The following is a 13,413-nucleotide window of genomic DNA, read 5'->3' as shown; positions in this document are numbered from 1 at the left end:
TTCTTCAAAAGGTGGAAATATAAGAAAACGGGGGCGGGGGAGTAGGAGGAAGGGGGAGGATAAAAAGCAGTTAGGATGGGGATTGCCCTGTAAACCTGGTAGCTGCTTCATGTTGCTTTACTTGCTTATGTGGGAAGACTTGCTCAGATGCACATCTTAAAAATGTGTACTTTAAAAATGAAGCAGATATTTTAACATTTCTGCCATATATATATTCATTTTGTATAGTGATCATATCCGATGTGATTTTTATTTGAATATATAGGGATCACAGTCATATATGTACTAGTAAATGCTACATAAATGACTTTGGATTCCTAAAACAGAGAATCTTATAAGAAGTGTTTAATATGGTGTATTTAATTACACCTGCTGATTCTAACATTAAATTAAAAATTTGGGTCTGTGCCCTGACTGCTGTTGCTCCCTGGATAGAGCATTGGCCCATGAACTGAAGGGTCACGGGTTCGATTCCTGGTCAAAGGCATGTACCCGGGTTGCAGGTTCAATCCCCAGCCCCGTTCGGAGCACATGCGGGAGGCAGCCAATTAATGTGTCTCTCTCACATGGATGTTTCTCTTTCTGTCTGTCTCACCCCCCACCCTCCCACTCTCTCAAAGTCAATGGAAAAAATATCCTTGGGTAAGGATTAAAAATATAAATAAAAGTTGTCCTGGAAACCAAGTCTCAGCAGAGTTAGAGATGGGATGAGAAACAAATGGCTTCTGAGTTCATTACCAGGATCCTGTGGTGCGTTGTAAGCAGATGCGTTTGTTTGATTTTCCGCTTGAGTGTTCTTTTCTAACAGGAGCGTGTCTACCTGTTTCCTTTGACAGTTGTTTCGAGAAGTACGAATAATGAAGATACTGAATCACCCTAACATAGGTATGAAATTTATACATGAATAATGACGTGTTTTCTTTCATTTGAGTGTATTTGCAAAGATACAATCTTAAGGATGTTTTATATAAATAGAAGAAAGATGATAACTAGAAACCTGAGGGTGACCTGAGAAAGTGTACTTTGGGTAAAAATAGATTATAAAGAAGTTAGCTGAAGGCTACTGCTTGTTACTACCTTGCTGTCTTCTGCTTTCCCCTAAAATGAGGGATATGACTTGGGGTTGATCCATATACAGTACATGTTTTTTTTGTATCTCTGTACTCAGTCTTCCTCAGGAGAGATTGCATGCCACTTAGATATTTATAAAAATAAATTCCAAATAATTTGATAATACTCATTATAGCTTTCTCATAGTTTACAGGCAAAATAATTAATTTAAATTAAAAACTAGAGCTGGTTTCAATTTTAGTGGATTTATTTCTATAAATTCTGGGTTTCCCCTATATTTACAAATAAGTGTATTGACTGCATGTATTACATGAAGTTACTAGATTTTAAGAAGTAGAAAGCAGTTTTTTAAATCTGTTTTTAAAACACTTGTTTCTTGCACATTTAAAAATCTTATGTTTACAAGAAATATTCATATGATTATTTGTGGTGTATAATTTCAACTACATAAATCTGATAACTTAGTTTTTTAACCACAAACTTTTATAGTATCACATATTTATAGAATTTTTGTTTCTGTACTAAAGATTATTTAATATTTTATGATAGGCCCATTATAACATAGTATCTTTTAAAGCTTTATTTAAAATTTATTATTGAAAACAAAAATTTATTATGATTTTAAGATTTTTCCTTTCATTACCTTATTCTGATTAGAAAAGGCAATGGTTCTTTAATGCCAGAAACTTAACTTTCTTTTGACCTAGCAGCCAGTTCCCAATCACTTTATGGTAAGTAGTGTTCTTCCACAAGAGTAATAATCCTTAAGAGAATTTTAAAATTTAAAATTGTAATTAATATTCTTTAATAAATATTCAAATTTTCCACTGGCTTAGTGTTACCTTTCATTTCATTAAAACATACCCAGCCACGCCATTGTGACTCAGTGGTTGAGCATAGACCCATGAACCAGGAGGTAGCTGGTTTGATTCTCAGTCAGGGCACATGCCTGGGTTGCGGGCTCAATCCCCAGTAGGGGCGTGCAAGAGGCAGCTGATTGATGTTTCTCTCCCATCGATGTTTCTATCTCTCCTCCCTTCCTCTCTCTGAAATCAGTTAAAACATGTTTTTTTTAAAAAAAATATATAACCAATACATGCTAACAATTACAGAGGTATATTTCTAATTTCTTTTTCAGTAAAATTGTTTGAAGTTATTGAAACAGAGAAGACCCTCTATCTAGTCATGGAATACGCAAGTGGGGGTAAGGATGTGGGGCTTGAAAAGTTCTCTTTGGTGAGACCTAAGATTGTCCACACCTCAAGATTATGTCTTTATTGCTGTTAATGAACTTACAGTTTTATTAAAATGCCTTTACGTGATACCTTAAGGAAAATTAAGTGTTTGCTGACCTGTTGACCCTACATTTAAAAGTTGGATTTGGGGTTCATTTTAAAATTACTTAGGGACATTTTTAAAACTAAATTTGCATTGTTATCTATGAATGATTTGATTCTCTTATCTAAATAGTATTATTATATGTCATATTATTATGATGACTAGAAGCTGGAAATCTCAAATTCAGAATGTGTTTAATAAAGACTATGGTAAAAGAATATTCTAGGCCAAATGTTTATTTCTCTGATTGTTCACATATGAAAGATTCTTAGTATAGGTTCATTTTCAAAATAATCCATAAAATGTTTGAATTTAAACAAGTATTGATCTATATATTCTAAAAGCTGAAAGGTTGAATTGACAGGGAAATAGTAAGATGCATTTGTAGTAGAATGTAAAGTGTATTTTGACTACAGAGGTATACCAGAAGGTATAGGAATGATTTTAAACACGGATATATATAGAAAACCATTTTTATCTGCCTTTCCCTCAAGTGAGAGGTAGGTTGGCTGAACACCTCAGTTCCGTTAGGCGTAGGACACAATGTTCTCAGAAACAGGTTTAAAGTGTATGGAGTAAATCATTCAATAAGTAGAAAAGGAATACCTGAAGGTCTTAAGAGCTCAGAAAATTGAAGAAGAGGGAGGGCAAATCTAAGTATGTAAAGCACTTTAGCTAATTAACTCTTTTGCTAATCAATAGAAAACCAGTGTTGAGTCCTTTTAGCTGATAAAGTACATAGATTTCCCTGGTGATTCAGATTTTATGTAGCTAGAATAAAGAGGATTAATTCTAGTTTATAAAACATCTAAATTATGTATTTTTGTACTGTTTCTTAGATTTCAAAAATTTTTTACTACAAATATTAAATATGTTTTAATTGCATTTTCAGGTTTTTTTTTATGGAGATTGAAAGTTTTAATAGATTTGGTTGTTTACAAAGCTTTTTTTCCATCCTGAAGATATTTCAGTGTAGATTTTTTTTACTTTACTTGGGAAACCAATGTTATTAATGTTTAATTATTTTGGGGTTTTAAACAGTTATTCTGCCATGCAAATTTGCATAAAGTGAAGGTCTACAATAAAATTAACAAACCTATAAAAAACACATAACGAACTATTACTCCATTTTTCCATCCTTCAGTTAGATTTATATAACATTTTGTCAGCGTGGGAACCCTGAGCATTATTTTTAGTTGTTAGACCTTTTTTTTTTCTTTTTAGTCATCTAAAGTCCAAAAATAGGGGCTAAACATGCTTTGATAGGAGAAATTATAGACTGCTAACAATCTGTGAACATCATTCTGTTTTAAACACAAGTGGCATTAATATATATACTATGTTAACAATGAATGGTAAGTACAGTCAACTCTCTATTGGTGCTAATGAAGGGGACCGATGGCTGGGGTGATGGAGAGCACAGTTGGAGGGGTGTTGTGGTGGAGAGATGATGTACTGGAGTTCAGCCCCAACCAGGTGGTCCCTCATTCAGGTCTCATTCCTAGGGCTCGATTTTCTTCGGTCTTGCCAGTCAGCAATCTTGTATCAAAACCATCATGGTTCTGGCAGTAATCTAGAATCCTTTTCTTGCCCTTTTGATCTATAAATGGCAAAGCTCCTCTGGAAAATACAACTCTTCATATTTTCCGCTGAAATGTCCAGATATTTTAGGATTGAGTCTGACATGCACAGAGAAATCTAACATGGACAAGAGGAGTGGGGTCAGACAGCTGCCTCTTGGACACGAGTAGATCAGTTGATTTTGGTTCCCTGATGGGAAAAAAATTTCCAGTGATGGGAAGGCAGGGAACTCCTTTACGATTTGGTCCAAAAGAGCCTATTAAAAGTAGGTGTCAGGACTGCTCTGGGATGGTGTGTTTATTCCTCCTTTCCCTCACACAAACTATATTGATTAAATGTTGACTACATATTAGGTAATATTCTGGGTGCGGCGGACACATGGGTGAGCAAAGACTAAGTCCCTGCCCTCAAGATAACATTCTAGTTGGGGAAGCAAACCATAAACAAACAATATAATAAGCGAAGGACTGAGCCATGCCAACATTTGGGGCCTGAGTGTTCCAGGCAGAACTAAGAGTAGTCCCAAGTTTTGAACTCATGTGTGTATCTTTCCCAGCCTCAACTCATGTATCTAGAATTACCTATGATGGGTCAACTAGAGCATCCATTCATTTCTCTGTTTTCATCATCCCATTTAATCCTTTAAGTAATATGCTGCCTGACATTGTAGGTGACTTAGTTTCATCTGACGTACACCATTACATATTTGATTTTTAATATTTCACTTACATCATATGATTGATATTGCATATACATGTATATGTAATATATCTGTATACCTAGATACAAACCTATAATTTATTGAGTGCTTACTGTATGCCAGTCACTGTGCTAAGCACATGCATTATTTCATTTAATCCTCACAAAAGCCATGTGAGATAGGCAATAGATAGAAACTGGGTCTTAAGGAAGTCACCCAATTGCTACTTTGGGGCTAAACCAGGATTCATACCAAAATTGGTCTAATTCTAAAGTCTGAGTTTTAACCACTTTGCTGTACTTTACAAGAACTCTTTAAGCCATTGTGTGAGTTTTTAATATGCATATATATCTATATGGTATAAATTATAATTAAAAGGACACAAAAATAATTCTTTATACGGAGATATTTTATTTTAAATATTGTAACTTAATATTGAGGTTTTTCTTTTACTGTTATTGAGTAGAAAAAAATGAAGTCACAAACACATAAAGTGATAGAGCTAATAGAAAATCTCTACAGTTTCTAGTTGTCTTTAAATTATTTCAACAGGTGTGTATTGTCTATCCACTTTGTGTCCTGTCATGAAGCTGGGGATACAGAGAGAGTATGGCTATGACGATGGTGCTCAAGTAGTCTGAAGTTCATTTAGGGTAATCGGAGATGCGCAAAAGGAAGATTTAATTCTGTATAATAAGTAGGTACAAAATAGGTGGAATGAGTATGGCATAACCAGAACATAGGAAGGAAAAGAAAGAAACCAGTGTGTGTGGCGATAGTGAGATGGACTTTGACCAAGGCTTCATGAATTTAAAGAGAGAGATCCAACATATAAGACTTGTTATTTTATTTGAAATGTAGGCCCCAAATACAAAGCCAAATGTGATTTGGTTGCCCGTGCTGCCTGTTCCCTTTATTAGAACAGATAATAAAGAGTTGACTGTACTCTTTTACATAAGACTTGACAAGCAGAAAGCAAGTTTTTCTTGGTTATGTTTTTATGACTTGTTCTTTAAAGAGTTTTGCTAAATCATCAGCTGCTGCAGATACTCAATTCTATATGTAATCCCCCCTTTTTTTTCTATTCATGGAAGAGTTTGTGATTTACATAGAACTTTCAGAAAATTGGGGGCCAGAAGCTTCTTTAGACACAAGCCACAAACTTGACATTGCGTATGTTGTTCATTGAAAATCTCATGTATATTTTACTGCCTGCTTTACCTTTCTGATTCAGGTGAAGTATTTGATTACTTAGTTGCCCATGGAAGAATGAAAGAAAAAGAGGCCCGTGCAAAATTTAGGCAGGTACGCAAAGTGGTTTTGAACTTTGTCTTGCTGCTCTTTTTAGTGATGTACAATGGACAGTGTCATAAACCGGACTTCAGGGCATGTGGTTTTTTAACAAGGAAAAGTCTTGCTTTCTAACACTTTGTATGAATGGAAAACTGAAAAAGAATTCTGTTCTTCCTGAATTTAAATTTCAGAGTTGCAAATGGTTACTTAATAGATGATCATAAATAGTGAAATGCTAATAAGTGAGACACGTTAACTCTTTGATAGTCTTGGAAGTAGAGACTAGACTGAGATAGAAAAGAAATACTTAGTCCTTTATCCAATAATTATTGTCAAGTATTATTAGCTCTATGTATACAGTATATATGTGTACTGTTTAAAGAGGTATTAGTATTATTTTCTTTTATAATTAAAGATGTCTTGGTATTAGAACTCATATTTTATAGATTTAAAGATACGGTCAATTTTATTTAGTCAGGTAGGCAAGGAACCTTGCAAATATGGCCGAAGAATGTGGTAAGATAGTTGCATTTTCTGAATATGACTTGTTACAGAAATGACAAAAATAAGAAAAAGTAATTTAAGTTGATCTAAGATTTAATTTTTAAGAATAAAGGGATTAAAGTAGTATACTATATAAATTACTATAGACATGACACATTAATAAATTGTAAATTGTTTTTAAAACAGTTTAAAATGCAGAAAGCATTTTGCACGTTGTGTTCCAAATAGTCATGTAACAACAGAGGTTTCACAAAACCACCTCACTCAGTGATCAATGTGGAGCATGCTGAACCAAAAAATTCACAGGGGTCTGTTCAACTTCTGGTCAGGACACATGCATGTGTAACCATTACATGTTTTCTGGGCAGAAGGATGATGATGGAGAATGATCACTTTGAAGCGGGAGTCTCCCAAATACAGCAGAACCTGACAATGAATATCTGTAGCATGTTTTCTTAAGCAATCTGCTTCAAAATTCTAATATCTGATGTTCACTGAAATTGGATTGTGGGCTCAATTCCCAGAAGAGGGTGTGTAGGAGGCAACTGATCCATCGATGTTTCTCTCCCTCTTCTTTCCTCTCTCTCTAAAATCAATAAAAACATATATATATATATATATTAAAGCTAAACAAGTTTTTTTCTGCCCCTTTTCTTTAGGACTTCTCCAACCGTTTATACAGGGATGGGCAAAAGTAGGTTTCCAGGTGTAATACAAATAAGTAATACAGTAATTAATCAAGAATAATACAAGAATAAACTCTTGTGTTTCACATGCTCACAACTGTAAACCTAATTTTGCCAATCGTGTATATGCCCTTGATTCTCCAGTTGGATGTAGCAAAGACCCTGCACAAGGCCACTTGAGCAAACACTGGTCAGACAATGCCTCTGCATTCCTTAGGGTTTGATGGCCTGCAAGAAAATTACAGCCTTGACTCAGCTCTTCCAGTACGAAGGCGACTAAAGCTTAGAAATTCCTGACCCACTTAATAACTAATTGCAAAGTGACCCTAGCAGTTGCATCTCACAGCAAAACACTTCCGTGCCTGGTCTTAGGAGCAGTGCAGGGCTGACAATAATTCATGTTTGGCCCTGGCCGGTTTGGCTCAGTGGATAGAGCGTCGGCCTGAAAGAATGAAGGGTCCCAGGTTCGATTCCGGTCAAGGGCATGTACCTGGGTTGCGGGCACATCCCCAGTGGGAGGTGTGCAGGAGGCAGCTGATCGATGTTTCTCTCTCATCGATGTTTCTAACTCTCTACCCCTCTCCCTTCCTCTCTGTAAAAAATCAATAAAATATATTAAAAAAATAATTCATGTTTGCATGATCTATAGCAGAAGAACTGTAAAGAAATCCCTGCATCCCATTTATGGATGTTTTGAGATGGGAGGGTCTGGCCTTAGAACAATGCAGTACAACCTGGACTTGTGGGTGGGGTTCTTGCAGTGAGTCTGAAGCCAGAATTTCTTTCACATCAGAAATTGTACCTGGCTAGATGAGTGTGGTGAATACTCTAAACCACCATGTTTGACTGCTAGAGGTCAGAGGTCAAAGAGTTTGGGGAGAATGAATGCTTCACATGGAACATTCTCTTTAATTATCTTTCCATTCCAAAGGTGTTAAGGCCCAGGGGATTTTTATTTCAGAAGTGCCTGTAGAACCTGGAGATTGTTCTGTCTAGTGTGACGTGCATGTGTGGTAACCAAGTCATTAACTATAGCGTGCCTCCTTCCCTGTGTCAAGACATAGGGACTCAAAAAAGATAATATCATTATCAGCACATTTCTGTCATCCATGATACAGGTATAGCCTTATAGCATGAACATACTACAGCCCATGTTTTACGTTCAGTAAGATTTACTAATATCTACATATGAATGTGCAGATCTCTTGGCTAATCAACATATATCAGTGAACACTGGATATTAGAATTTTGAAACAGATTGCTTAAGAGAACATGCTACAAATACTCATTGTCAGGTTCTGCTCTATTTGAGGGACTCATGCTTCAACGTGATCATTCTCCGTCGTCATCTTTCTGCTCAGAAAACATACAGTGGTTACGTAGGACCTGCTTAGTTTGGAACTCAGAGACTTGCCAGCCTTCCAAGGTGTACTAGGACCATTTCCCCCCAACTTTTCAAAGAGTGTGCATTTCAGCCCTTTACCAGCCTCCCCTCATCACAAATCTCCACGTTCTAAAACATTGCTGCCCTTCAAGGATGGCCTCACTCCGTTATCACCAACTCCAGGAGGCACTCCTAACGATTCTTTACTTTTTAGGGTTTCCTCACTTCTTTGTACTTCTGCTTCTGTGATTCTGCCTTGTTTTATGGTTACCTGTATACATGTTTTCTCCTCCTAATCAGTCTGCCAGCTACGTAAGGGCAGGATCCATGCAGTGTTAATTTTTGTGTTTCCCTGGCACATTTTCTTGCACATAGTAGTACTCAATAAACTGACTATTGGCTCAAAATAAATTTAATTGAACTACATATTGCTCATTGTGTGTTGGTTTTGTTTTGAGTTCATGTCTTCTCTGTCTTTGAACCATTTCAATATACATCAGGATAACTTTAGAATACTAAACCATCAGTTTCACATCTATTACTTAGAAGTTGTTGGTTTTTTTAACCCATCTTCCTGTTAGCATGGTCATACTTCACATCACCTTTAGCCTTTCAGAAATCTCATTGCTATCTCCATTTGTAAGTGCCTAACCAATATTCAGCATTCAGACTGTGTTCACATTTACCTGAATCCACAGAATTGAATGTTCTGCTGTGTATTACAACGGTTGTCCTCCTAGACAGCAGATATAACTATATGTACAAAATAGCTCTTAGTCCAGGCTGGGGTGGCTTAGTTGGGTGAGTGTCATCCCAGGCATCAAAAGGTTGCTGGTTCACTTCCGGTCAGGGCACATACCCAGGTTGTGGTTTGATCCTGTGTGCAGGAGGCAACCAATCAATGTTTCTCTATCACATCGATGTTCCTCTTTCTCTCAAAAAAAAAATCAATAAAAACATGCTTACGTAATTGCTATCAGAATGTTTCCAATTCTGTATTGAATGTAGTAAAAACTATGAAAGAATGCTATAACCAATTTATCATTTGTTTCTCTGGCTCTTAATCTATTGGGTTTCCTCCCTGTTTAGACCTTGTCCCCAGAGAGCCCTATGTAATGGTTGAAAATCTTCACTGCATACAAAATCTAGTTATAGTATAGAGTACTTAGCCCACCTGAATTAGTGACAAGTTTAAGATTAAATTTCACTTTTTAGTCTTTTCTTTTGATAATTGGGTTTATTTTTAAGGTACATTTTTCACATTTCTTTGTACATGAACACACAGGATGTTGCTAAATACCCCCCGGGGTAAGTTCTTAATCAATTGTCCTCACTGAAGAAACATGTGTTGAACACATTTGATATAATTCCTAAAATAGAGTTTTGCTTTTTGAACTTGAACCAACTATCTTGGAATACTGCTTCATGTTTGCCAGAGCTCTTATTACAACACTCAAATAAATAAACCATTTGACCCAAACTATCAGTTGTACACATTTGATCATGTAAACAGAGAAATATAACAACCCATAAAAATCTTCACAACTCAGACAAAAATATTTTAGCAAGAGAATTCTACTTTTCAGTATTTCCTACGTTTAAGGGTGAGTTTCACCACTCTAACTTTCATATGTATAGTTTTCTGAACTAAAGGAACATTGAGATTATTAAGTGTTACTTTGAAATCCAAGCTAGTAATCTAAATTGGAGGTGATAATTGGGGGAAATTGTGATTTTTTTTTTACCATAAAATAATTTTTTAATCTTTTATCCAAATATTCATTTCAGATTGTATCCGCTGTACAGTATTGTCATCAAAAGTGCATTGTTCACCGTGATCTTAAGGTAAGCCCTGATTTTATAACATAAAAATTTTAATTATTAATGGATGGTTTATAATAATAGAGCTATGTTTGGTTGCCTCATTGTACCCGGCACTATACAAAGAAATTAGTTTTTATTTAATCTTCACGGCAATTTTATGAGAGGCAATATCGTCACTGAGAAAATAAAGAAAAGATATGAGTAGTCAGCTAGCATTAAAGGCTAGAGGATTTGATTCACCATGAATAAGCTTGTTTTATAGATAAATGTAAACTTTGTCCCAAACTAAAAATGTCTAAAGTCCAATTCAGTCAGAAGCAAGGTCTGGGCACAAATTCGGGTTAGTCTGATATGAATCAGTTCTCATTCTTTACATTAAAGCTCAAAGACACATTTAAAACTTTTTCTTTGAGTGATTCTGATATAAGATTTTGGAAAACCAGTATCTCAAACATTGGGAGGCTAGGGTTGCGGGGAGAATCACTACTTTCTACCATAATATACCTCCAGAAGAGAATCTAGTTATAAAACAGCAAAAGGAAGCTTAAAACAGACACGCTCTAATGGAGTCTGTATTGCATTGTACTGTTTTACTGAGAGAACAGAACTCTGGAGGAAGCATTCTCTCAGAGGGCAATGGATTGAGCTCAATAGTCACAGAAGCCCTGATTGGCAGTTACTGTAGGTATTAGCCTTGTGTTAACCAGTGGTCCTCTATTGAAGTAGACTGCTGTTGGGTAAACTTGTTGGTTTAAGCCCAGAACAGATCAGTGTTGTTTGATTGATGTTCTTTTGACTAGGTCATATTAAGATACAGTTCCTTGCCCTAGCTGGTTTGGCTCAGTGGATAGAGTGTCAGCCTGCGGACTGAAGGATCCCGGGTTTGATTCAGTTTCAAGGGCACATGCCTGGATTGTGGGCTCAATCCCCAGTTAGGGGCGGGCAGGAGGCAGTCAAACATTGATGTTTCTATCTCTCCCTCTCCCTTCCTCTCTAAAATCAATACAAAAATTTTTAAAAAATAAAATACAGTTCTAGGATATTGAAGGAAAAAGAGGGTTTGAAACAGCTGCAGATAAGCATAAAAATGAGAGCTCTCCTTGTATGGTGCTAAATGCAGGCCTCTGTAGATGGAATTCCGAGCAGGTACGCATCCACCTACCTGCTGGGCTTCTCCATTAGCTGTTAGCTCGGAAAACGGAGGCAGGAGAGACAGGTCTGGGATCTGGAAGAGTGATAATGGCCGTGTGATGTTATGTAGGCTCTTTACATTGTCCTTTTTATTATTTTCCTCTTAGGCTGAAAACCTTCTCCTTGATGCTGACATGAATATTAAAATTGCTGACTTTGGTTTTAGTAACGAGTTTACAGTCGGGAACAAATTGGACACATTTTGCGGAAGCCCCCCCTACGCCGCTCCCGAGCTCTTCCAGGGGAAGAAGTACGACGGGCCCGAGGTGGACGTGTGGAGCCTGGGCGTCATTCTCTACACGCTGGTCAGCGGCTCCCTGCCGTTTGACGGCCAGAATCTGAAGGTATCGGCTAACTTTGACGTTCACGTGCCGCCCCCACGCAGGGCCGTGGCAAACGCCAGTGGTCAGTGCTTTCTTTTGTCCGTCCAGGAGCTTCGGGAGCGAGTCTTGCGCGGGAAATACCGCATCCCCTTCTATATGTCCACCGACTGTGAAAACCTTCTGAAGAAACTGTTAGTGCTGAATCCCATTAAAAGAGGCAGCTTGGAAGTAAGTCGTTTTTGTGCTCCAGGTTGAACTTGTTGTTTTTATTTGTATATCCTGGTTATCTGAATTTTTTTGTGTCTAGGTTTTTTATTAGAGAGAAACTGAAAAACTTCTGGGCGATTCCATCTCTTTCTAGTCTTGAACTAGGAGGAACTGTGTTACCTTTAAAAACAATGCAAAATTTGAGCAAAAGCAAGACTCCTTTTTGCCCTTTCTCTGTCCTCTTTGGTAATTCTCAAAAAGTATTTTAACACCTTTTTAGTTGTAGCTCAGATAATCTTAAGCATCTTATTGATGTCTGGCTAGTGTAAGTGATGGTACTGCCATTCCTCTTCCTCCTACTAATGACCTCTTCTTAAAAAAGGAAAATATGCCGAAACTGGTTTAGCTCAGTGGATAGAGCATCAGCCTGTGGACTGAAAGGTCCCAGGTTCGATTCCGGTCAAGGCCATGTACCTGGGTTGCGGGCACATCCCCAGTAGGAGATGTGCAGGAGGCAGCTGATCGATGTTTCTCTCTCATCGATGTTTCTAACTCTCTATCTCTCTCCTTCCTCTCTGTAAAAAATCAATAAACTATATATAAAAAAAAAGGAAAATATAAACTCAGAAGCACATGATGGGCTTTACAAAAGTGGAACCCATTTAAGAAAAGTTATTTCCATCTGGCCATTCCAAAGTCCATCTCTTTTCCCTGTACACCTAAGCGTAAGGTGTGTATTTCCATTGCTAATTTGCTTACTTCCTCATCATTCACCTGCATGAATTAATTTGTTAGAATGTCCCAGCAAGCAGTCATTTATGTCTATAGGCAGTGGTGGCTAAAGTAAACTTTCTTTTGTTAAGTTTGGAATCCTGTTTGACTTATTGTCTCTCATTTTGAAGTGGTTGAATGTTCTGGTTGGCCAAACATAATGTAGAAATTATTTCCTAGCAAATAATGAAAGATCGGTGGATGAATGTTGGTCACGAAGAAGAAGAACTGAAGCCGTATACTGAGCCTGAACCAGATTTCAATGACACAAAAAGGATAGGTAAGTATTTAAATGCTGTGAGAGGTGTTGACCCTAGGCTGTAAGTAAGGGTCCTTTAGTCTACTAAAATAGCATTTAAAAATATAAATAGAAAGCCATTTTTATTTGAAAAATACCTGCTCTATTATTACCTGCTCTATCATTTTTCTTTCCCCAGATATACACTAATCATTGCAAATTTCAAGTTCCTTAGTTTGTTCTCGTGCATATTATAATCTAATTCAAGTGTTGGCAACAGTAATACACAAATGAAAATGATG

General features: G+C 36.8%; 1 protein-coding gene across 3 annotated transcripts in view; it reads left to right on the top strand.

The window, feature by feature from the left end:
• The window catches only part of MARK1 (microtubule affinity regulating kinase 1), a 57,902-nt gene that overhangs the window by 25,931 nt on the left and 18,558 nt on the right, over positions 1 to 13,413 (top strand). For all 3 annotated transcript variants that reach the window (XM_081114476.1, XM_081114477.1, XM_081114475.1), the window contains exons 4-10: positions 837 to 885; positions 2,210 to 2,275; positions 5,925 to 5,995; positions 10,346 to 10,402; positions 11,680 to 11,916; positions 12,004 to 12,123; positions 13,054 to 13,153. In XM_081114476.1, the coding sequence (XP_080970602.1) occupies positions 837 to 885; positions 2,210 to 2,275; positions 5,925 to 5,995; positions 10,346 to 10,402; positions 11,680 to 11,916; positions 12,004 to 12,123; positions 13,054 to 13,153 (700 nt within the window). The remainder of the gene's footprint in view (positions 1 to 836; positions 886 to 2,209; positions 2,276 to 5,924; positions 5,996 to 10,345; positions 10,403 to 11,679; positions 11,917 to 12,003; positions 12,124 to 13,053; positions 13,154 to 13,413) is intronic.

The sequence above is a fragment of the Myotis nattereri genome, assembly GCF_964212035.1.
Source record: "Myotis nattereri genome assembly, chromosome: 20".
Taxonomy (NCBI): domain Eukaryota; kingdom Metazoa; phylum Chordata; class Mammalia; order Chiroptera; family Vespertilionidae; genus Myotis; species Myotis nattereri.
The sequence above is the reverse complement of the archived record's forward strand: the minus strand, read 5'-3'. Positions and strand labels throughout refer to the sequence as shown.